This window comes from Nematostella vectensis, chromosome 13 (assembly GCF_932526225.1).
Source record: "Nematostella vectensis chromosome 13, jaNemVect1.1, whole genome shotgun sequence".
Lineage (NCBI taxonomy): Eukaryota > Metazoa > Cnidaria > Anthozoa > Actiniaria > Edwardsiidae > Nematostella > Nematostella vectensis.
Genome location: NC_064046.1, coordinates 1,466,883 through 1,491,274, shown reverse-complemented (window position 1 = coordinate 1,491,274; position 24,392 = coordinate 1,466,883). Strand labels below are relative to the sequence as shown.

The following is a 24,392-nucleotide window of genomic DNA, read 5'->3' as shown; positions in this document are numbered from 1 at the left end:
GCTCTTTTGTCTGTCGTGGGAGACTGGGACGACAAGACACTCGTGCAAGATGGCGGCGCATTCACTAGCAGCAAGCTATGAAAACTTTAACCTAAACGACATATTCGGTCGCTCCAAGAGCTGTTTGAAGCAAGAGGAGTTTGGTGGTGATCTAGTCCCATCTTTAGCAGAGCAGTGTCGCTTTGCCGTGCCTCCTTCGATTGATGTGAGTAGAGTTTCTGAGAGGGAAAATGTCAGAAATCTTGCTTAGTCATCCATCGACCGGTTTCAACAACTTCTTTGAAACTTACTAAAACATGGAATGTTTTAGGTGTTTTTTAAGTGCCTCTCGTTATTTTTTTTTTGATATTTTACTACATTGAGTTTTGTTTAATTTCTCGGCTCTTTTGCATAACCGATTGACTTGACATTTCCTTTTTTTCAACATCACATTGGATAAACCTTCTTACGGTTGTTTAGCGTGTATGTACTAGTCTCCCATCATGGTTAAACACTATAGACAAGAGCCCCTACTTGACAGTATAGTCTCATTGTATGCTTTTTCTTAGGCATCCTTTGTTAAATATGTACTTTATTTGTACTTATTTGTACAAGTAGTGCCGAATGAAACGCAAGTCAGGGCATGTTGTCACAAGTTTTGTTAAATGCAACAACTGACCCCTTGTGTTTAGCATGAGCTGGTGATTGCGCCATCAGCAGTGCATGAAAAAAACGAAAACAGTCAACTAGCACCATGACTTGCATTTCATTGGCCACTTTGAACAATTTAGCACATTTCAAAACATGCTACTGTATTTCTCAGACTGACTGGTGATCCATTTGGCCTGTCTCTACTTTACTGTGCAATCAGTAAAACCTTGAACACGAACTCGCACTATAAAAGGGACTTGCCTTAGGCAAGCTGTCGTTCGTCATTTGACTTCGCTCAGTGCAGGGCTCCGTAGAGAAAAGCAAGAAGGCTATAATAGAGTTCAAAATTGGTCGAAAGCAAACCATTGAAGTAAAAAAAGACTACTCAAAAACTTTTTTCTTGTAACAGAACGAAAAATAGTAAGAATAAGATAGGTTTTGAAGCGATGATTCTTTTACATGCACTCACCTGAATGACGCCATCACGCGCACTCTGTTTTTGAATTTTACTTTTCAATTCAAACGAGCGCGCGCTGTGTTTAATTACTTAATAACAATTTTTGCTCTTGTCTTTGTAAATAATTGACTCCAAACACTTTCCCGCTTATGCCCGATAGTTCTTCAACAATGTCTTGTACTTTAGTTGTCGTACGGCTTTACTTTTTGCTTTGTTTTCTTCTGGCAGTTTCAGAGGTCCTCACTCTATGAAGTATAGCTTTGATTGGCGACGACTTGTGCAAGAGCTTGCAATAAAGGGGGCGGAGCTATCCCTTTTATAGTGCGCATTGCGTTTAAACATCTTAAGTACAGTATATGTGGAATGTTCATTGTCTTCTGACAAATCAGACGTGAGAATTCAGCCACTGAGGATTATTGAGACATGTTTACACTAGTTTACTGTTTTTAGTCGTGAGTAATTGGTGGGAACAAACATTTCATACATATTTCTTGTATTCACTGTTTTACTGGTCACACTGTAACAATGACATTTTGCTGTCCTTTTTTCATTTCTTTACCAAGCAATAATTACTATTACTCTTGGAAACATGTTACATTGTATTTTCCTGTAGTTCTTGGTAAAAGAAAGCTGGGCTTAGTAAAGAGATTGCCTTATTTAAATTAGTTGGCTGTAGAGGAGGGGCTTATTGGAAAGAGGGGCTCAATACAGTAGATATTTAGCGTTAGCTGTTTGGCAATTGGGCTAGTAGATAAATGTCATTTCTTTTGCAGCCGATAGAGTTTTTAAAACCTTTTACCAATGGAGAAAGTGATGTAAAGATCCACTTTGACCATGGAACCACTACACTGGCATTCAAATTCAAGCATGGAGTCATTGTAGCTGTCGACTCAAGAGCTACTGCAGGCTCATATATAGGTGAGAAATTATTTATTTGTACGATTTGCCTGGAGGCTAGCAGCAAAGCCTCTGCTGTAGCAATTCTATCTGCCAAGCTTGGTGGCATTTAACACATACAGTCTTAAATTGTTCTTGAAAACTGCAAAACTGTTGATTCTTTTATTTTTCTTAGATTTTGAATCTGGCATATCTTCTCACTAATCTTTTTGGTTGCTAACATGATAAATGTCCTTGTATTCCAGCCTCACAGACTGTTAAGAAAGTGATTGAAATCAACCCATACCTTCTGGGCACAATGGCTGGCGGTGCTGCCGACTGCTCTTTCTGGGAAAGATTGCTAGCCAAACAGTGCAGGTAATGACCTAAAAACAAATAAAATAAATGTAAATGTGTTGCATTTCTATGGAGCAAGTATCTATGTCACCTCATCTATATAGGCATTCAAACCTGCACTCATCATGCAGCGGACGACCTGTAAACAGAGATACGTACTGCTCCAACCAGTTCACAAACATGAGCAAGAGTTAGTGGGAAAGCACTGACACTGAAGATGGTACCACAGGCCAGCGACCCCAACAGTTCTTATAGATCCCTGGAGATGGGTTAATGCAGTTTTTGTGGGTAGAGACATCGGACATCGGGCTTGACATCCTTTTCGAAAACAGAAGAAATTAAAAATTTCAAAGTCCTGATAAAAAAAAGCTTTATACGTTTTCCTGGTTAATAAGGACACCCCTTAATCACTTCTTCTCCCAAGCTGGACACACCTTGTCTCAAAACATACAGTTATCAACTTCTTCAGTCCCACTTCTTTTTTTTTTTCTAATTTCAGAATTTATGAGCTTCGCAACAAAGAAAGGATATCTGTAGCCGCTGCCTCAAAAATCCTTGCTAACATGGTTTATTACTACAAGGGAATGGGGCTGTCCATGGTTTGTCTCAGTTGGCTCTTGTTCAGTATTCGTTGCCATTACTTTCTATTAACATTTCCTATGTTTTTTACGTTTCAGGGTACAATGATTTGTGGTTGGGATAAAAAGGTATGTGAGAAATGAGCAATAGCTGTTATAGGCCGTCAATAAACTGGCTGCAACTCAAGATAAATGTTGTGCGCCAGTCAACCAACCTCAGTCCAATATAGGCTTACCATTATTTCTGACAAATAAACCATCTCTGATGTAAAAAAAAAAAGAAAGAACAGGAGTAACTCTGGTTATGAAAGCTTGCTATTATGGATTCAATCTCAGGGATATCAGCAATAGCAAAAGATGATATCAGTTCATTCCATTCAGATTTTCACCTCTTCTCTTACTAGCTACCTTTTACCTAGCCATTTTTCCTTCATGTCTGAGATAAATCTTTTTTTTTCAGGGACCAGGTCTATATTATGTTGACAGTGATGGAACCAGGCTTAGCAATCAGATGTTCTCTGTTGGCTCGGGCTCCACTTATGCTTATGGAGTGATGGATAGTGGCTACAAGTATGATATGAGCCCAGAAGAGGCATACGACCTTGGTGTCCGCTCTATTTACCATGCTACCCACAGAGACGCCTACAGTGGTGGTGTGGTGAACTGTAAGCGCTATTACTGTAGAAAACTAGCACCATTATGCATTTATAGATATGTATGTGTTTGGCGAGGCTACGCAATCAGTTATGCATCTAGTCTGTGCTTGGGGTTTTAAGTTTGCCTTGGCTCACAATAAGGTTTAACACTCTTGATTCCTCCAATAATATCAAGAAAATGACCAACAGAGTAATATAAAAAGATTGTGTCAGGTATTTGAGGCTATCCTCTATCACTCTTGTAATGATGATTTTTTTTATTAATACTTAGCCATCATTAAACTTGTGGTGTATCCCTTCAGAAAAGAAAAATTGGTAATGTGTAATTCCGGAAAATATCCATTCCCCTCCCCCCCATGTAGGTGATTGGAAATTCCGGAGGGGTGTGGGGCTCAAACACCCAGGAATTTCCAGAGGGGGGAAGGGGTTAAATGCCCTTTTTCCTGAACAGTTACTGTATTTATTTATTTCCAGGGGGTTGGAAATTCCAGAGGGGTGGGAGGCCATACTTCTGACCCCCTCCATGGGGGGCAGGGGTATGGATATTTTCTGGAACTACACAATAAAAATGTAACAGCCACAATTGTATCAAAGTAATTGGTTTGTTTTGTCTGATGGTTACAAGGCTACAGTGACACATGGATTCTCCATACTGTACAGTATTGTTCAGTGTTTTTATGCTTCTTTTTTTTCTTCCCTAGTGTACCACATGAAAGAGACCGGCTGGATAAAGGTGTCCCAGACAGATGTTGCCAAGCTGCACTATCAGTACCAGGAAGAGAAATCCAAGTAGTCCTCACGCAAGCTTTCTCCCTAGCACTACAGTGATCTTGGCAAGTCCATTATACAGAACTCAATACTTTCTCAACTATGAAGCTTCAGCGTGTTTCACACCTTCTTAAGAACCTCAGGGACTGTTGAAGTCATGCCTTTGCAGTTAGCCAAATCATTTTTGTCTTTATTTCAATGGCTCGGAATGTACTGAGAGTATTTGCCTTTAGAAGCTGCACTCTGTTCTTAGATATAGTTTGAAAGCTTGTACAGTTACTTGAAAAAAATAAATGAAATAAGAGAAGGCTTTTGTTTTTGTTTTCTTTCTTGTGTGTTTTTCACAATAAAATCACCACAAAATACCTGCATCACATTGGATTGATGTACCACAGACAAAGAATGAGAATACAATAGAACAATGAGGTACTCTAGCCAATCCTGTTAGGCCTTACAAGGGAACTTCTAAACTTCTCGTCTTTAATGTAGGTGGAGCCAACCCCATCCCTTACCGTAACGCTGGTTTGGATTTGTCACTTCAGCAAAGTCAAGCAGGCAAAAGTACAAGCACAGTATATCCTGTCCCTCAGACATTTATTTTCTTCAAACAAAGTGACTTTCAATTTTTTTTTTACTCAAAAAGGGGGGTGGATATCCACCCAATCCACCTACCCTATATCCGCCCTGCACAGGCAGAATATCTGCTTTACCCACCCCATATTAGTCTAAAAATTGCAAACTCTGGTTATTCCAGGGTAATAAAAATACAATATTAATTCTGAAATGCCAAGTGCAGGGAGTAAGTACGCAGCTGCTTTGTCTCCTTTTAACTGTGTTCTACAAAGGAGTTCTTTTGTCTCTATTCTTGTTCTTTGTGTCGAGGTGCGGATATTGTTCATTTGCCCAATCAAATTGCAGCTTGTAAGAGCTGCGTACTGACCCAGTGCAGGCCCATACCCAGGATTTTTCTTAGGGGGTGCAAAATCCGAAAAAGTGGACCTAATTTCCCGCCGACCCAAAAGACAGGAAAGGAAGAGGGCCCTGGGAACGAGGTTGGACCTATTTTTTCCGGGAGGTGGGGGAGGGGTTGAGTTTTCTGATAAAAATCATCCACCCCAAAAGAACAAAAAGGGATTTTTATGCCATATTGCAGTATCTCCACGGCATTTATTATCAGATTTGGCTACAAAAAAATTTGACTTATATTTATGACATACCAGAGTATCTGAAATACCTAATAATAATAATACCAGAGTATCTGAAATACCTAAGAGTATCTGAAATTCTAAATTATCTAAGACAATCTTGACGTTTTTATGAAAAGAAGAGTGTATTGCTTTTTTGGGTCTCCTGTGGTAATGCTGGCCAAGGGAACTGGGAGAGAAGAATTCAAGATGGCGGCTCCCATGAGAGCATGTCGTCTGAAACCACTTCTTTCTCTAAAAACATTAGCGTTTGTTGGCCATCCTCGAACTCAAATAGCCACCAGACCGATACTATGTGCTTATTTCGTCTCTGCAAGAAGTGCATCAAGTGATTCGCAGCAAACTACTGGAAATCCTGCACCGAGAAACCTCTTTGAGGTTTATCTCCAAAACCCTTCCCTTTTGAGTGGCAAGAGAATCGGAGAAGAACCACTCACGGTTGAAGACATGCAGGTCGAAATTGAACGGCAGAAGAGGCTGCAGGATCGCCAACCAGTGGCCATCCCTGCTCCTGGTGAAGTAGAGTGGCAAAAAAGTAGCAAGAGGACGGGTGCTGTTGGGGTTAAACTCGGCATGTCTGCACTATGGCTCAAGGATGGGAGGCGTCTGCCCGTTACTCTAATACAGGTAAAGATAGACCCCCCCCCACCCCCCACCTAGGATATATTTTAGCTGCATCTATTGAGAATAGAGTATAATGAAAGGCCACCTTCAAAATGAAGTTGAATAGGGTGAGCAGAATGAAGACAACGAAAGACATGATGCCATAATATTTTTTGTACATCATTTTTGCGCTACTCTTGGCACCATCAAGGTCTCTGAGAATGCAGGTTAACTTTAAAACATCATATTATTATTAGGTCCTATAGAGATGTCAATGATTTTTCCAAAATCAGGAAATCTTGCCACAATAAGAAAATGAGGTTTTCAGTAGTGGATCTAGGGGGAGGGTTTAGGGGGCTAAAGCTCCACCCCTTAGAGCTGCCAGAAAGCCATATGTAACAAAAATAATTTCCCCCTTCCCCCCTTTGTCACTGAGCCAAACCTCCCCTTTAGCAAAAAGTTCAATCTGCCCCTGGTTTTGAATGTGGGAAAGAAAAGAAATGGTACAATAATATGATTAATGGTTTTTGGTGTGTGCTAAGATGTTGTAATGTTGCTGCAGATCAAAGACTGTGAAGTTGTGCAGGCACGAGTGGCTAAAGGTCATGGAGGAAGAGATCCACAAACTGAACTACAAGTCGGTGCTGTCAATAAACTTGAACTGAATCAGGTCGGCTTCATGGAGTCACATGATTTTATGCTTCCCCTCCCCTCTTTGTAAAATAAATTATTTGTTTGGATCATATTAGAAATACCATGCAGATTTGATATGCTTTTCCCATGGATTCTGCATATCTGTATGTGCAGGGGCAGATGTGGAAGGTTTTTCAAGGGTAGTTGAAACTCTACTACACCAACTTGACCACCCTGGACACTACCTAATTATCACCAAAGTCTAATATAGAAATCCACCATGCCTACACAGACCACCTAGTTTTTCTTCACTTTCTCTAGTTTTCCTAATTGCGCCAATATGAGTGTGGTAGCTTTCTTGACGCTGTTTCTGCTTGTAGATTGGAAAAGCCCAGTTTGGCCATTTCAAGAGGTTTTCTGTGAGACCCAAGAGGAAAGTGTGCAGTTTTCCTGTTACACCTGATGCTCTTCTTACTCCAGGTTGAAATTATTAACAGTCAGTCATCATGATTTATTGATTTCAATAAATTGCCCTTGTTTACCCACAGAACAGTAGTTGTTCCAAAATAAATTATGTTAATAATTATTAAGGTATACACCAATGTATGTTACTGTAGCCGTGCCCTTGCAGAAGAAGTTTGCTTCACAAATCACAATCTAAAGAGTTTCACTTCTTATTTAAATTTTGTTTTAAAAGAAGCTAAATAGCCTAATAACTTAAGACTGTCAGATGAAAATTCCCTCTTTTTTTGGCTACTTCCATTCATGGCCGTAATATTTGCAAACTTGTAAATAAAATGATGATGATGAGGATGGTTTGTCTTTTTCAGGAACTCCTATTACTGCTGCACATTTTTACCCTGGACAATATGTCAAGATCCAGGGCGTCACGTGAGTACTGTATGCCTCCAACATGACTGATATCACATTAATTAGTGTTTGATTGTTTGATTGCATGAACAATTTAGTCTTATCAGTGATCCACATCTCCATTCTTAACTCTAAGGCTCTGTTATAAAACACCAATCATTAGTTTACATGTCCATCACATTCACCTGGTCCATTACATTCACCTGGTCCATTACATATACCTGGTCCATTACATATACCTGGTCCATTACATTTACCTGGTACATTACATTCAACTGGTCCATTACATTCACCTGGTCCATTACATTCACCTGGTCCATTACTTTCACCTGGTCCATTACATATACCTGGTCCATTACATTCACCTGGTCCATTACTTTCACCTGGTCCATTACATATACCTGGTCCATTACATTTACCTGGTCCATTACATATACCTGGTCCATTACATTTACGTGGTCCATTACATTCACCTGGTCCATTACATTCACCTGGTCCATTACTTTCACCTGGTCCATGACATATACCTGGTCCATTACATTTACCTGGTCCATTACATATACCTGGTCCATTACATTCACCTGGTCCATTACATTCAACTGGTCCTTTACATTTACCTGATCCATGACATAAACTGGTCCATTACATTCACCTGGTGCATTACATTCACCTGGTGCATTACATTCACCTGGTCCATTACATTTACCTGGTCCATTACATTCAACTGGTCCATTACATTCACCTGGTCCATTACATTCACCTGGTCCATTACATTCACCTGGTCCATTACATGTACCTGGTCCCTTACATTCACCTGGTCCATTACATTCACCTGGTCCCTTACATTCACCTGGTCCATTACATTCACCTGGTACATTACATTCACCTGGTCCATTACATTCACCTGGTCCATTACATTCACCTTGTCCATTACATTCACCTGGTCCACTGCAGTAACCTGGTCCATTGCAGTCAGGCCTGTCAATTACCCCATTGATTGCTTTATTTTCTTATCCAGTTGTGTTTCCCCTATTTTCCAGGAAGGACAAGGGATTCCAGGGAGTGATGAAGCGCTGGGGTATGGGTGGCCAGCCTGCCAGTCATGGTCAGTCCAAGACACACAGGAAGATGGGTGCTACTGGGGGAGGACAGGTAATGGGGGGTCTACTGGGGGAGGAAAGGTAATGGGGGGCTACTGGGGGAGGACAGGTAATGGGGGTGCTACTGGGGGAGGACAGGTAATGGGGGGTGCTACTGGGGAAGGACAGGTAATGGGGGGTCTTCTGAGGGAGGACAGGTAATGGGGGGTCTACTGGGGGAGGACAGGTAATGGGGGGGCTACTGGTGGAGGACAGGTAATGGGGGTGCTACTGGGGGAGGACAGGTAATGGGGGTGCTACTGATGGAGGACAGGTAATGAGGGTGCTACTGGGGGAGGACAGGTAATGGGGGTGCTACTGGGGGAGGACAGGTAATGGGGGTGCTACTGAGGGAGGACAGGTAATGGGGTGCTACTGGGGGAGAACATGTAATGGGGGTGCTACTGGGGGAGGACAGGTAATGGGGGGGCTACTGGGGGAGGACAGGTAATGGGAGGCTACTAGGGGAGGACAGGTAATGGGGGTGCTACTGGGGGAGGACAGGTAATGGGGGTGCTACTGAGGGAGGACAGGTAATGGGGTGCTACTGGGGGAGAACATGTAATGGGGGTGCTACTGGGGGAGGACAGGTAATGGGGGGGCTACTGGGGGAGGACAGGTAATAGGGGTGCTACTGGGGGAGGACAGGTAATGGGGGTGCTACTGGGGGAGGAAAGGTAATGGGGGTGCTACTGGGGGAGGACAGGTAATTGAGGTGCTACTGGGGGAGGACAGGTAATGGGGGTGCTACTGAGGGAGGACAGGTAATAAGGGTGCTACTGAGGGAGGACAGGTAATGGGGGGTCTACTGGGGGAGGAAAGGTAATGGGGGTGCTACTGGGGGAGGAAAGGTAATGGGGGGGCTACTGGGGGAGGACAGGTAATGTGGGGTGTTACTGGGGGAGGACAGGTAATAGGGGGGCTACTGGGGGAGGACAGGTAATGGGGGTGTTACTGGGGGAGGACAGGTAATGGGGGTGCTACTGATGGAGGACAGGTAATAAGGGTGCTACTGAGGGAGGACAGGTAATGGGGGGTCTACTGGGGGAGGAAAGGTAATGGGGGTGCTACTGGGGGAGGAAAGGTAATGGGGGGGCTACTGGGGGAGGACAGGTAATGTGGGGTGTTACTGGGGGAGGACAGGTAATGAGGGTGCTACTGGGGGAGGACAGGTAATGGGGGTGCTACTGGGGGAGGACAGGTAATGTGGGGTGTTACTGGGGGAGGACAGGTAATGGGGGGTCTACTGGGGGAGGACAGGTAATGGGGGGTCTACTGGGGGAGGACAGGTAATGGGGGTACTACTGGGGGAGGACAGGTAATGGGGGTGCTACTGGGGGAGGACAGGTAATGGGGGTGCTACTGGGGGAGGACAGGTAATGGGGGGCTACTGGGGAAGGACAGGTAATGGGGGGTCTACTGGGGGAGGACAGGTAATGGGGGTGCTACTGGGGGAGGACAGGTAATGGGGGTGCTACTGGGGGAGGACAGGTAATGGGGGTGCTACTAGGGGAGGACAGGTAATGGGGGTGCTACTGGGGGAGGACAGGTAATGGGGATGCTACTGGTGGAGGACAGGTAATTGGGGGTGCTACTGGGGGAGGACAGGTAATGGGGGTGCTACTGGGGGAGGACAGGTAATGGGGGTGCTACTGGGGGAGGACAGGTAATGGGGGTGCTACTGGGGGAGGACAGGTAATGGGGGTGCTACTGGGGGAGGACAGGTAATGGGGGTGCTATTGGGGGAGGACAGGTAATGGGGGGTGTTACTGGGGGAGGACAGGTAATGGGGGTGCTACTAGGGGTGGACAGGTAATGGTGGTGCTACTGGGGGAGGACAGGTAATGGGGGTGTAACTGGGGGAGGACAGGTAATGGGGGTGCTACTGGGGGAGGACAGGTAATGGGGTGCTACTGGTGGAGGACAGGTAATGGGGATGCTACTGGGGGGGACAGGTAATGTGGGTGATACTGAGGGAGAACAGGTAATGAGGGTGCTATTGGGGGAGGACAGGTAATGGGGGGGCTACTGGGGGAGGACAGGTAATGGGGGGTGTTACTGGGGGAGGACAGGTAATGGGGTGCTATTGGGGGAGGACAGGTAATGGGGGGGGCTACTGGGGGAGGACGGGTAATGGGGGGCTACTGGGGGAGGACAGGTAATGGGGGTGCTATTGGGGGAGGACAGGTAATGGGGGGTGTTACTGGGGGAGGACAGGTAATGGGGGTGCTACTAGGGGTGGACAGGTAATGGTGGTGCTACTGGGGGAGGACAGGTAATGGGTGGGGTGCTACTAGGGGAAAACAGGTAATAGGCCTCCCTTTTACCTGTGCTACTAGCAGTATGTCAGTGTACAAATTCTGAATTTAGAAAACCATTAATAAAAAAATGAAAACCATTAATTAAGAAAAAATGTTGTATAATATTCTCTTTGTAACAGGATCCTGGTAGAGTTTGGCCTGGCAAGAAGATGGCTGGTCACATGGGTAACAAGAACTGCACTCTGCATGCAGTGAGGGTAAGATGGGCCGAATGTAAGCTATTATTTGATTCACATTCCCTTATCAGATATTTAATTTAAGCTATTTGATTCACAAGATTTGCTGTTTAGTTATATGTAAAGTGTGAAACATATACAGGCACCTGCGACATTTTTAGACATGTCGCCTGTCACACCTAGACATTAGTGTCAAGCTATAAACGGTTAATTTATTTAAGTATCAAAGTATTAAGTATGAATGGAATTCACTCTTTTGGATACCATCAATGAGGACAGTAATAGATCTTTGGGTCATGTTTTTTGTTGTTGTTCATTTCTAGGTTCATAGAATAAACACAAAGTACAATGTACTGTATGTACAAGGCCAGTGCCCAGGTCCCACTGGTGGATTTCTCAAGATTAGTGACGCCTGGAAGAGGCATCCACATGCGCCCCCATTCCCAACCCACATGGATGAGCCAGAGAAGGCTTTAGAAGAAGACCTGTATGCAGAAAATATACAGCGCTTCAATGAAGAGTCTATTAATTATGAGCAGAAAGGCAAAAGATAGGTTAAAACATTCTCTATCACATGTGAAGCCTTGGTAAAGGACACAAAATCGTTTGACCAAATGGTTATTGTCACTTTGGTGTGCTTCGTTTTGGGTAATACACATATCCAGACATCAAGCCTGAAGTATTGACCTGAATGAAAATACACCTATTTTAAATACGGTCACACTCAGAGAATTCATCTGTTGTAACCTGCATAGATAAATATAGGTATGAAATAAATAAGCAAATTAGCAAAGCATAAATAAATAAGATAAGGTGTAGCATTCCTGTTTATTTATCCGTGACCATTTGCTGTCTTTCAAAGACCATCATTAAACCATTTGAACACTTCCCATGAACCACTGTAAGTTACAACACGTGGATTCTTGTCTGCAACCTCATTTAAGACAGGTGTATATAACTCCTGGAAACATTTTTTATAAATATAAAAGGATTGCAAAGCTTTCCCCTTGGCTGGGAAAATAAGGCAAGATCAAGATTTTTAGAATAAAGAGTGCTTTATAAATGAAAGTAGACCTCAATTTCCCCCTTTTTTCTCCCCTTTCTTCCTCTACATTCTTCCTCACCTTTCTAATTCCCCTTGTTATAAAATAGATCACCTCTTTGCCTTTTGCTTTTCACTCCTGGAATAGTGACCAGAGCCGGGTTCCTAGAAGGCAGGTTAATGCTAACCCAGAGTTAAATAAGGTGGTTCTTCAATCAAATGTCTCGATAACCATATTTATCGGTGGATAAAAGCCAACCTGCTTTCTAGAGACCGGGCCAAGGTGTGTAACCATGATTCCTTGAAGGAGGGGTGGGGATATTTCAGTCTGTGTTTTTATACAAACTCAAGCTTGAAAATTTTAACTGCCAAAAAACACAGTGGTGATGAAGTTGTCACAAAACGGGCTGGGGGATGTAGACTAATGCACCCTAATTAAATGTCATCCGCTCACAATAGTCGTAAGGTGCTGCCCTCGACTTTCTAAAGTGGAAAGCTAATGTCTGCCCCCCATCCGCCCCCCCTGAATTTTTTTTTGCAACGCCTCAGCTAAAACAGTGTTTTTGGTCCTGTGCAGTGATTGTCTTATGCTTATCTACATAAAATGATTTCTTAAATCACTGGGTTGTATTTTTTTTTCAACGTTTCAGCAATGCTGCCTTCATCAGGATTAAAGAGACCACGACACGAAAAATACATAAGCTTTTATAACAAAATATAGCTATCGATGTTTGGTTTTAAAAATGCCTTTGCGCTTATTAATAACAGGAATTTTTGTAATCGTGTTTTGAAAATGTCTTGTCTTGGCGACTATTTTATTGGCTGACGTCAAGAGTTGTACACACTTGATGGGGTTCAATTGGAACCTCGCTTGCAATTGTAGATTTGTTAGGATGAGGATGAATTTTCTCTATTTCCTCGCTTTTCAAGACTTGGTAAAAAAAGGTGATTACAATGTTCAAACAATGGACCAAAGAATAACTTTTTCCTATCACTAAGATAGGGGTTTAATCGAAACCTGAAGTGAATGGAATGAAAAGACATCTCTGGTGTGTTCACCAGTTCGGTCAGCGGTCTTCCAAGATGGCGGCCATGAAATTCATAGCTCACACAGTTTTGTTTCTTCTTGCAGTGTCGTTGAGCCTCTGGTCTCCAAATTCTCCTGGAAAGATGGATAAACAAGCGAAGGTGCCTTCTGGGCAAACACTACTATCTTCGGCAAGCCTGGAGTCATTTTATCCAGGTCTCTCTGCATCAACTCGCCGATCGGCCATTTACAGTAGACCACCATTTTGTCTTGCACTTTCGTTGCTGTTTATTAGTGGGTCCGTCGAGCTCAATCCTGGGCCAGTGTACAAGTCTCCTTGTGGTTTCTGCTCCAAGTCAGTGAAGTCGAATCAAATGGGAGTCCAGTGTGATTCATGTGATAAGTGGTACCATGTTCGCTGTATGGACATGCCTACTGAGGTGTATCAAGGATTAAACAACTCTTGCACGTCATGGATATGTTGCACTTGTGGGCTTCCAAACTTCTCATCTTCGCTGTTCAAGTCATCACCGATGTTTTCATGCAGTAACTCATTTGGTCCATTATCTGAGTCGCCTATTGAAAACTTAGAGAACTCTACAAGCTTCTTCCCTACCCCACTCGCGACCTCTTCACCACTACAGGTCGAGGCAGGCCATCCTCGTCCTCCATCACTCGAGAGCTTGTCGAGATCTTCCATCATGCGCCCTATTGGCAGTCAGACTATGCAAGGCTTTTCTCCAAAGATTCTGGTGTCCAACATTGAGGGAGCAAGGCAAAATCTGCAGAGCTTTCCTGTCTTTTGTAGGAGAACAAAATTGACATCTTACTTGCAACCGAAACTCACCTATCATCTCATGTAAACAGCTGCGAGATCCTGCCTCAGAATTTCCTTGTCTATCGCAAAGATCGCCCTTCCCACAAGGGTGGAGTCCTGATTGCGGTGAACAACAACTTGGTATCTATACCTCGCCTAGACCTCGACTCGGACTGTGAAATTATATGGTGTGAAGTGCTCTTGGAAAAAGAGTCAATCCTACTTGGCTCCTATTATCGCCAAGAATCTAAAGGCATGGGTTCTCTGGACGCTCTAGAGGTTTCTTTGTCCAAAGTCGTACAATCAGCTGGAAATCTCCACATCATTCTCACAGGGGACTTTAACTTACCATTTATAGACTGGGTTACGTCCAATGTGCCCTCTGGTGCAAAAGATGTAAACCTCTGCAAGCGTTTGCTTGATATTGCACATGATTTCCATCTTGAGCAGTTGGTCCATGAGCCTACGAGATACGGTCCCACTTCTGCTAACACTCTGGATTTGGTCTTTTCATCAAAACCTGACTTGCTGTCTGACATTCAAGTAATTCCGGGTGTAAGTGACCACGAACAGGTTGTTGCTCGTATTGACCGGTTTGTCGACCATGGGTTCTCACAGGAACGTAAAGTCTTTGACTTCAACAAGGGAAACCTACAAGATTTCTGTCTGGACATGAAAGCTTTCGCTGCTTCCTTCATGCGAAACTGCTCTCAGCGCTCCGTCCATGAAAACTGGCAAATATTCAAGACCACGATTCTTTCCCTTGCCAATAAACACTATCCTGTGAAAATCCTGAAGCCTCAACGGAAAAACCAATGGTTTGACAGATCCCTACTGCGTGCATGTCGTAAAAAACATCGCTTATTTAAAAGGGCTAAATCAGTCAATACAGCAGCCACATGGGGAGCATATCGACACCAGCGTAAATTTTCCACCAACGCCATAAATTCAGCCAGGGACAACTTCGTTTGCGGCCTCCTAGATGAAAACTACAAGTCCCAGCCAAAGAAATTTTGGAAGTATATTAAATCGAAGAGGCAAGACTCTGTTGGAATACCTGCCCTGCGGCCAAATGATACTACCACCCTACGGCTCCAAAGGAAAAGGCAGACGCTTTAAATGGTTACTTTCAACCTGTCTTTAAGACGGACACCCGAAACGAGCCCCTCCCTGTCTTGGCTCCTAAGGACTTACCACCTCTTGGCGAAATCTGTGTGACTGTAAATGGAATTGTCAAGCTTTTAAGTCGACAGAAACCCAACAAAGCATGTGGCCCGGACCAGGTGTCTGCACGAATTCTGAAGCTTGCTCCAGATGAAACCGCAGTAATCTTGAGGGAGATTTTCCAACAATCTCTGAGCTCTGGCTCTTGCTACACATTGTAGCAAGTCACGTGATGAATCATCTGGAAGCCAACGGCCTTCTCTCTCCCTTCCAACATGGTTTCAGGGAACGCTATTCCTGTGAAACTCAACTGCTTCTCACTTATAACGATCTGGCCCTTGCTATTGATAAAAAACAACAAACTGACCTTCTACTTCTGGATTTCTCAAAAGCCTTCAACTCGGTCTCACACTCGCGTCTTTTAATAAAGCTTTAACACTATGGGATTTCTGGTCAAGTGTACTACTGGCTGGAGGATTTCCTCAAGAACAGGACACAATCAGTTGTTGTTGACGGGGAGCACTCTTCGCCTGCCATTGTAACCTCAGGCGTGCCTCACGGGTCAGTGGTTGGTGCGTTGTTATTCCTCCTTCAAATCAACGACCTTCCAGATGGAATTAACGGCAAAATAGGAATTTTTTGTTCTCAAAAAATATTTTTATGTCAAACTGCCGGTTGCTTAATTGTTTATGTAAGTTACAATTATTTCCGTTACGTTATATTGCGTGACGTCACGCGGATGTGGATTGGGTGGAAGGTCAAATACAACATATAACCTATAGGGCATAATTGTGACGTGGCTCTGGATCGAGCGCGTGGTTCAGTTCTCGCTCATCTTTCACCGAGATAAGATGTATCTTACTTCAATGTGTTATATTGCCCAGTAAACAAAGCTCAGGCAGCGCAGCAGCATGTAGCACGCAGAGGCGACGAGACATAAAAGACTCTTTGCTGATGACTGTGCCCTCTACCTCCACCTGACATCCGTAAATCTCCCTCCCACCTTCAGCAAGACAAATTCGCCGCATGGTCCAAAACTTGGAAGATGGACTTTAATCCTTCAAAGTGCTGTGTTCTGCGCATAACAAACAAAAGATCTACCATCTACGCAGATTACTTCCTGTACGGGTCCAAGCTGGAGGAGCGAGAGAGTCATCCCTACCTCGGTGTGCAGTTCTCAAATGGAACAGTCACGTAGACCACATCACTCTTAAAGCATCTCGCACTCTTAACCTAGTTAGACGGAACTTATATAGTTGTTCTAAAGTAGTAAAAGCCCGCGCCTACTGTTCCTTAGTGCGCCCCACGTTGTCCTACGCGTCAACTGAGTGGGATCCCTACACTCAGAAGAACATTAACACGATCGAGATGGTCCAGAGGCGCGCAGCCCGTTTTGTATATAGTAACTATTCTCGCTATGTTAGTGTTAGTGCTTTTATTAGTGATCTCAAGAGGCCAGAGCTCTACCTTATAAGGAAACAGGATCGTCTTTGCATGTTGTATAAAATTGTTTAATGGCCTATCTACCTATATCTATCCTATATCCGTCACTCGTTGTAATCACCCGTTTAAACTTAATGTTCTTGCCCCCCGTACAGATGCTTACAAGTTTTCATTTTTTCCCAATACTGTTCTAGATTGGAACAGCCTTCCGGCACACGCCGCTGGTGCCGGTTCATTGGATTCATTCAAGACCTTAGTCTCTCAATAGGGCTGTGTGGCGTATTGTAATGTATTGTTTTAGTCTTATTTACTCATGTATATATTTTAATTATTTTTTTTTACCTTGGTGTAATGCAAGTCAGCTTAACCGAGCATTAAAACTGAAACTGTTCGAGTCGAGCAGTTCATTCAAGCAAATGAATTTCAACCGGATTATTTTGGCTTGTTTTGAGCACTACGATTTATTTTTACCGGTAAGGATGAATTGTTTGATTATTAGAATATGTTCTATTGGATTGGACTTCATTTCAATGCATTTTTATTCCCAAACTGAGTTGTAGATATACGATTTCTTCCACGTGCGAATGCGAACCGCCATTAAACCAAGACGGGGCGAACAACTTCACTAAAATTAGTAAAAATACCAGTTTACCTTCAAACAGCACCCCGGGGTGGAAAATGTTGAAAGAACCACATGCAATTGTAATAATCTAATTCACTGTTGAGCCTCAAAGTACAACAAATTGCCAAACGGGAAAAGCGAAATAGTTTGTTTTACCGTGCCGATTGAGGATTTGATTCAGTCATTCAAGGAATGATATTTCTCTAAGAAACGAATAGTCGAATTATCGACAATAATCAGTCCTTACAATCCGGAGGGAGAAAGGGTAAAAATAGAAAACCAATTTGTTCTGGAGCCAAGAAAAGCACGGTGAAGGGTGCAAGTTTTCTTGTGAGTGTTTTCTGATCGCACCGTACGCTTTGTTTGCTAGTAAATGTTCATTTGTGTGTGCGGTTGTTGTGCATTCCTTTGTCTTAATGGCAGTTTTTCTTTAAAAAAACATTTGAACTATTTAGGGATTATAATGCTACTACCATCTACTGCATTTGTTTGTTTATTAAAAGAGAATTAAATACAATCGAGTTTTTTTTTTTTTTGCCGTTCACTCATTGATGAGTTTTAGTCCTCGCATCTCAACCTACTTTTTACATTTTAGATTTCCAGTCGTTTCTCTTTGAGTTTGATATGTTGAAGTTTTTTTTTATCTCTTTGTGTAGATGATTTATAGCTTGCTTTCCTTGTAATCTATAGGTTTCATTATTTAGTGCTTGTTTAGTGCGTTAAAAATGTTCTTCTAAGAGCGTGTTTTGTTGTGATAATGTGCAATAAATTGGACAAAAAAATTATAAACAAACATTTTTTTCTCTGTATTATTTGGAAGCATAGACGCTTTTAAAATATGCATTCTTTTTTGCAGATATATTGATACGTTATTTTTTGCCTTGTAATATCGTTTCGCAATTATTTACAGCGTATATCTTATTGCTTTGATCACAACTGTGATCGAAAAAGGAGTGAGTTTGCCGAAAAATTGGGTGATTCGCGCGCAAATGGTATTCAAAATCTTATTAAAAATATTAATGAAAATCACCGCTCAAATTGCTGCAGGATTCCTTATGGATACTTTGCTCAGGTTACACTCAGCTATTTTCTGGGGAAGATTCGGGCTCCACAATCAATTATATGTGTGTTTTGGGTGGGAGCGTCCTATTTTGTATGGGAATGTCTAATGTTTGTGTTTACTTTGGAACTATATAGTGAATTGAAAATGGTGCCTCATTTATTAATAAAACGCAAAAAAGTACCCTTTTTATAAAGTTGAAAGCAAAAAGTTATGAAAGCAAAAACATCGTTTTATGGTGAAAATCGCGAATTCGCTATTCTTGTATATAGTGAAATCACCGCAAAATTGTAATCCTTTCGTACAGTTGGAGCATCAAACGGACCCCTTTCGGGCGTAGCATCCTCGTATAGTCAACATGATAGACCCCTTTCGGGCGTAGCATCCTCGTATAGTCAACATGATAGACCCCTTTCGGGCGTAGCATCCTCGTATAGTCAACATGATAGACCCCTTTCGGGCGTAGCATCCTCGTATAGTCAACATGATAGAGTACCCCCCCCCCCCCCCCCCCTTCCTGGCGTCCAATGGCTTTGAAGACAATCAATCTGAACAACAACAGGGGAACGACAACGCGTTCTTACTAAATAATTCAACTGCGTAATCAGTTTAAATTTCGGATTAGTTTAAATTTGCGATTAGTGCGCATGCGATATTATATGCCCGAGCGGTCTTTTATTTAATTCTTTTTTCGGACTATAACCCCATGCGCACTGAACACAAAGTTCAAACTCCAAGTACGCATTTCTGTCGTCTGAAAAATCACACTGCCAATTTTGTTGCGATGGCATGTATAAATACATCCAATTCAATGTGTTCTCCCCCCCCCCCCCCCCCCCCCCCCAGATGTTTAGAATGCCTAGTTAGTGTTTATGGACCTGCGGATAACAAATTCCCAGTTAAAATCGCAATTAAAACCCAGGCCATGATAGCCAATAGCCCCTTTACATATACACTTCGATATTTATACAACAGGTGGATTTAAAGATCTCATCGCAGGAAAGCTGTACCCCAGTGATGGACCAGTGGGCGTAGAGCCAATAAGTGCCTAGGGCGATGGCAACTGCCTTTTCCGGGCCATTTTTAGAATTTTGACAGGGGAAGAAGATCTTCATGTGGAATTACGAGTGAGGACCTTCATGGAACTGTGCTCAAAACACGACAAGTACTTAGACAAGCGGTACTTAGACAAGCGGTTCCTGAAGGCATTGACGGGACTTGAAGATGTTGTACAGCAGATGCTAGACAGCAGTTTTGATACATCCTTCTCTGTGAGAGGGAAGACGAAGCAAGAACGTCAGAGAAAGAGGGGTACGAAGCCGGCATAGTGAACACCATTAAGTCGGGGACGTACTGCAATATCTGGCATATTTTTGCGCTGTCTAATGTTGTTGGCTGCCAGATTCAGTCAGTTTACCCGGAGGTCGTAGGATCACTGATTGACCGACAGTACGTAAACGTGTGCATCACGCCCGAGGTAGTGCGGTCTCCAATGGTCGCCTCGCTTATGTGGACCCACACAAAGAACGTCAACCTGACAGGTTGGGCTCCTAACCACTTCGTTCCACTTTTACTTCCATCTCCGGAACCAGTCCCGACCCCCAAAGCACCAGCATCAAGGCCAGGCACGAAGCGTCCAGCGAGCCCGTCGACTCCTCCCAAAATGCCCAGCAAAACTGCAAAGTATCGAGGCTCTTTCAAGTGCCAGTCGAGCTTCTCGTCGAAGTGGGCCCAACAGTGGCCTTGTATTGTGAGCGTCCAAGGAGAACCCACGAAGTTTCGCTGTACAATCTGCGGCAACCGAGAAATTTCCTGTGCAAAACAAGGTGCCAAGGATGTCGGTGATCACCTCAACACTACCATGCACAAAAACAACAATGAGCAAATGAAAAAACAATCTACGTTATTTCAAACATGCGCAGCCGAAAACAACAAACTTCACAAGGTAAAAAATATAATTAATAATAATAATAATTATAATAATAATGATAATGATAATGATAATGATAATGATAATGATAATGATAATGGTAATGATAATGATAATGATAATGATAATGATAATGATATTGATAATGATAATGATAATGATAATGATAATGATAATGATAATGATAATGATAATGATAATGATAATGATAATGATAATGATAATGATAATGATAATGATAATGATAATGATAATGATAATGATAATGATAATGATGATGATGATGATGATGATGATGATGATGATGATGATGATGATGATGATAATGATAATGATAATGATAATGATAATGATAATGATAATGATAATGATAGTAGTAGTAGCAGTAGTAGTAGTAGTAGTAGTAGTAGTAGTAGTAGTAGTAGTAGTAGTAGTAGTAGTAGTAGTAGTAGTAGTAGTAGTAGTAATATTAATAATAATAAGTTTTATACAACTCAATCTTTGTCTAACAAAAGAAATTGCGTTTCTTTCACTCGTTAGGTAACATCAGCTGAAGTCCAAGTGGTAATGGCCCTTGTAAAGCACAACATTGCCCTCGCCGCAGCTGATACCTTCAGTAGCTTGTTTCCCAAGATCTTCCCAGATTCAGAGATAGCAAAATGTTACCGGGCTGGAAAGACGAAATCTACCTGCATCCTATTAACGCGTTGAAGCCACATTTTAGGTAATGACTAAAGCTTACTATAAATATCTAAATATCTAGTTTATTGCTTTAGCCCTGTGGTATATATGAATTCACTGATTGCATTTATTAATGCGTAACGTCTTTTTATTGAACAGAAGCGCATTGGTCGAGGGAATGAAATCTTCACCTTTTTCCCTAGCCGACGACGGATCCAACGATAATGGCACGCAGAAGATGAACCCGCTTACGGTTAGGATATACGACAGTCAGTTGCAGCGGGTGAAGACAAGCTTCCTCGACATCTGCATGACAAGTGGGGGTACAGCTGAGGATATCTTCGCCAGCATAGATGGCTGTCTGACATCTCTTGATATTCCTTGGCAAAATTGCGTGGCATTTGGAGGTATTGTATAGGAGCTAGGCTACATGAGACTATAGTACACGAGGCTGTATCGAAAGCGCTTAGGAGTAAAGGGGTGGGGGTTTTAGAGGTTACACGGTATTTTTTATATCGCTATATTAATTTAAATTGGCCTGATGTACATGGGCTGGTAGCCTCGGAGGACGGTGTTATGAAACCCCATGTCAATGATAGCCGCGTATGTTTTTTATACTGCTTCTGTCACCGTCCTTTTTTTTAGTTAAACGGGTGTTAATTTGTTGTTGCTTTACCTTTAGTTGATAACGCAAGTGTTAACGTCGGGAAACGTAACTCCATCATGACGAGGGTCCAGTCGAAGAACGACGTGGTGTATTTCAGTGGATGTCAGTGCCATGTGGTGCACAACACTGCAATGGAGGCCTCGACTGCACTGACAGAAGCAACCGGATTCGACGTCCAAGATCTTATGGTGGATGTGTTTTATTGGTTCGACCAATCAACAAAGCGGAAGCTAAGCTAGTCGAGTATGCTCAGTTCTTTGATCAAGAGTATCGTAAGATCCTGAAATATGGAAGTACTAGATGGCTCAGCATGGAGAAAGTGGTAACCCGGCTGCTTACACAGTCTCCTACACTACTTTACTACTTCCTGTCGGAGGGGGAAAGTGCACCACGCTTCAAGAGGCTGAAATATCTTTCGGAAACCCCATGACAGAGGTCTATCTCCTGTTTTATCAGGCCGCCTTGCAGATCCCCCTAAACCTCAACCTAGTTCTTCAGAGACGACCCTCTCATTGGCGCCATTAGCTCGAGCCTTAAACGCTTCCTCCAGCAGCTGGCGATGAAGTTTATCCCACGAAAGACCGTCCACCAAGCAGCGTCAATGGAAGAGCTCCTGGATGCATCCAAGCATTTGCCAGGTTGGTAACAAAACCAGATGTCATATTTATATTAGTAATCATAAGACGGCCAGGTCCTCAATTATGATCAGAGACAATGTGTTGGATTTTCACGGTTTCATCTTTCTCTCACTCGAATGAGACCACCAATCTAAATTGGTGGCAACAAGATGCCTGGCGCACTACGGTAAACACCAGCATATAAGAACACACAATTTCAGAGGTCAGACTGATTGTGTTCTTATTTATAGAATGCTTAGTGAAAAATCAGCCTCAGGATGTTCTTAATTATTATTTTTTTTAATTTAGTGCTGTACAGCATAAAAAATGTTGCTAAAAATTTTAATCATGTTTTCGGACATTTATATAAAATTGATGGAACAATAATTAAAAACCTAATGTTCAAATAGTCTACTGTAATCAGTAATGAAACAAAACAGTAACCAAGAAGGGTGTATGACTTGTATAGTTCTTATGGTAATTTGTGTAATTTTGACACCCTTCCCATTTTATAAGAACATTTTTATCCAGGCTGATATTGTTCTTATAACAGTGGTGCTTTATTTGCCAAATTTCAGCCTGATGTTCTTTATCCGTGTGTTCTTATATGCGGGTGTTAACTGTATCTAGTCGATCGGTTTCATTCATGAAAACGCTGCAATTTCTCGATTTTGCCGCCGTGAACATTTAAATTATCTACGGAGGTTTTTCGGTAATGCGTTCGTGGCAATATTTACTAACCCCCCATGTCCTCAATATTTATTCATAGATTCCAATGTGGATGTTGGGCTTATCACGAAGACTTCTTTGAATAAGCTTGTTGCCGCCGGCGATGTTAGCCCTGACGCCGCATCAACATTTTACAAGGGAGCCAAGCTGTTTTATGCCTTAGCTTTCCAGTACGCCCTTAAGCGCATGTCTTTTAAGGAAGACCTGCTAGTAAACGCAGGGTTTGTACACTTTGAAGAGCGAGAGACCATCAATGCTGACATGCCGGTTTTCTTTGTTCGAGGTTTGTAACTGTGCTGATTAGTAATATTAAGCTATTTATTGTTCATTGCTCTCGTACGCGATCACAATGGTTTTTGTCGATTAATTTATTTTGTTTGCACATTTTTATAGGTATCCGAACCTTCTCCCTTTTTGGGTCAGCCATCGAACTGGAGGCCCTCTACCGAGAGGTGAACGACTTCTCTCTGATGTCAGATGGTGACCTTCCTAGCGATGTCAGGCAAGCCAGCTTGGTTGATGGTGGGCGCCTGAGGCCAGATGCTGTGTGGGGCTACTTAAATGGCCTGGTATCACCTGATGGCCAACCACGCTTTCCGCGTCTCTCCAAGGTCACCCAGCTGGTATTGACCATACCACACTCCAATGCAGCTGAGGAGAGGGTGTTCTCCATGATAAAGAAGAACATGACACCCCACCGCTACTACTTAGACCACGAGGGTACGCTGTCAATTATCATGACGATCAAGCTGGAGCAGAGCAACCAGCCAGACGGCATCAAGCTCCCTCCTGAGCTCCTGGAATCTGCCAAGACCGCCACTTTGGTCTACAACCGGGACCACCGATGAGCATTTTAAAGATGACCGTCTACTTTTTAACGATAGCCCCAGGGCAGATAACTTCAGGGGGGGGGGGGTTCTTTACCAGATGGTGAGGAGAGAGTAGTAACTCGTATCAGGGTGCTAAAGGGGGTATGGATCACGTTTCACGGACAGACAAATAGCCTTTTAAATAGTCGTTTCTCGACAGTAAAAAAACGGCCAAATCTTGTTTCACGAAAATTCCCGTTACCACCCTGTCGTATAACAAAAACCATGTCTGTCTCAGGGCCGATCGTTATAATTGTATGTGGATTTGAGTATGAAAAAGCCACTTTTTTATCGTTGTTATGGAATTGTGGTGGTGGAAAATGGTGCATTTATGAAAATGTGTATTATGATAAAGTAAAACTGTTTGCATTGTTATTAAAGTTGTAGCAAAATAAACTAGCTAAACCTAATAAAACAGTACATTATCCCGTATGTCAAATTCAAATTCAATTATC

The 24,392-nt window shown here is 42.7% G+C and overlaps 3 protein-coding genes across 3 annotated transcripts; all 3 read left to right on the top strand.

The window, feature by feature from the left end:
• Positions 1 to 12: 12 nt before the first annotated feature.
• LOC5505155 (proteasome subunit beta type-5) lies at positions 13 to 4,629 on the top strand. Its single transcript, XM_001625954.3, has 7 exons — positions 13 to 205; positions 1,861 to 2,005; positions 2,230 to 2,341; positions 2,820 to 2,919; positions 2,998 to 3,027; positions 3,359 to 3,563; positions 4,256 to 4,629. The coding sequence occupies exons 1-7, from the start codon at positions 50 to 52 to the stop codon at positions 4,345 to 4,347; spliced, it is 840 nt and encodes a 279-aa protein (XP_001626004.1). The 5' UTR covers positions 13 to 49; the 3' UTR covers positions 4,348 to 4,629.
• A 1,059-nt stretch (positions 4,630 to 5,688) lies between these two features.
• Positions 5,689 to 12,337, top strand: LOC5505168 (50S ribosomal protein L3). The gene is made up of 7 exons (XM_001625955.3): positions 5,689 to 6,154; positions 6,693 to 6,800; positions 7,144 to 7,243; positions 7,594 to 7,654; positions 8,674 to 8,785; positions 11,213 to 11,290; positions 11,593 to 12,337. The coding sequence occupies exons 1-7, from the start codon at positions 5,717 to 5,719 to the stop codon at positions 11,821 to 11,823; spliced, it is 1,128 nt and encodes a 375-aa protein (XP_001626005.3). The 5' UTR covers positions 5,689 to 5,716; the 3' UTR covers positions 11,824 to 12,337.
• Positions 12,338 to 21,761: 9,424 nt separating this feature from the next.
• Positions 21,762 to 24,366, top strand: LOC5505170. Its single transcript, XM_032373578.2, has 3 exons — positions 21,762 to 22,360; positions 23,109 to 23,351; positions 23,462 to 24,366. The coding sequence occupies exons 1-3, from the start codon at positions 22,282 to 22,284 to the stop codon at positions 23,914 to 23,916; spliced, it is 777 nt and encodes a 258-aa protein (XP_032229469.1). The 5' UTR covers positions 21,762 to 22,281; the 3' UTR covers positions 23,917 to 24,366.
• Positions 24,367 to 24,392: the final 26 nt, after the last annotated feature.

What these genes read in the sequence shown, in the direction of transcription:
- LOC5505155 (XM_001625954.3), top strand. Translation starts at nt 50, where the DNA reads ATGGCGGCGCATTCACTAGCAGCAAGCTATGAAAACTTTAACCTAAAC. An exon ending in CCGTGCCTCCTTCGATTGAT is followed by an intron (nt 206 to 1,860) that starts GTGAGTAGAGTT and finishes TTTCTTTTGCAG; the next exon opens with CCGATAGAGTTTTTAAAACC. An exon ending in TTGCTAGCCAAACAGTGCAG is followed by an intron (nt 2,342 to 2,819) that starts GTAATGACCTAA and finishes TTCTAATTTCAG; the next exon opens with AATTTATGAGCTTCGCAACA.
- LOC5505168 (XM_001625955.3), top strand. Translation starts at nt 5,717, where the DNA reads ATGGCGGCTCCCATGAGAGCATGTCGTCTGAAACCACTTCTTTCTCTA. An exon ending in TGATGCTCTTCTTACTCCAG is followed by an intron (nt 7,244 to 7,593) that starts GTTGAAATTATT and finishes TGTCTTTTTCAG; the next exon opens with GAACTCCTATTACTGCTGCA. An exon ending in GTGCTACTGGGGGAGGACAG is followed by an intron (nt 8,786 to 11,212) that starts GTAATGGGGGGT and finishes TCTTTGTAACAG; the next exon opens with GATCCTGGTAGAGTTTGGCC.
- LOC5505170 (XM_032373578.2), top strand. Translation starts at nt 22,282, where the DNA reads ATGAAGTTTATCCCACGAAAGACCGTCCACCAAGCAGCGTCAATGGAA. An exon ending in TGCATCCAAGCATTTGCCAG is followed by an intron (nt 22,361 to 23,108) that starts GTTGGTAACAAA and finishes ATTTATTCATAG; the next exon opens with ATTCCAATGTGGATGTTGGG. An exon ending in GCCGGTTTTCTTTGTTCGAG is followed by an intron (nt 23,352 to 23,461) that starts GTTTGTAACTGT and finishes ACATTTTTATAG; the next exon opens with GTATCCGAACCTTCTCCCTT.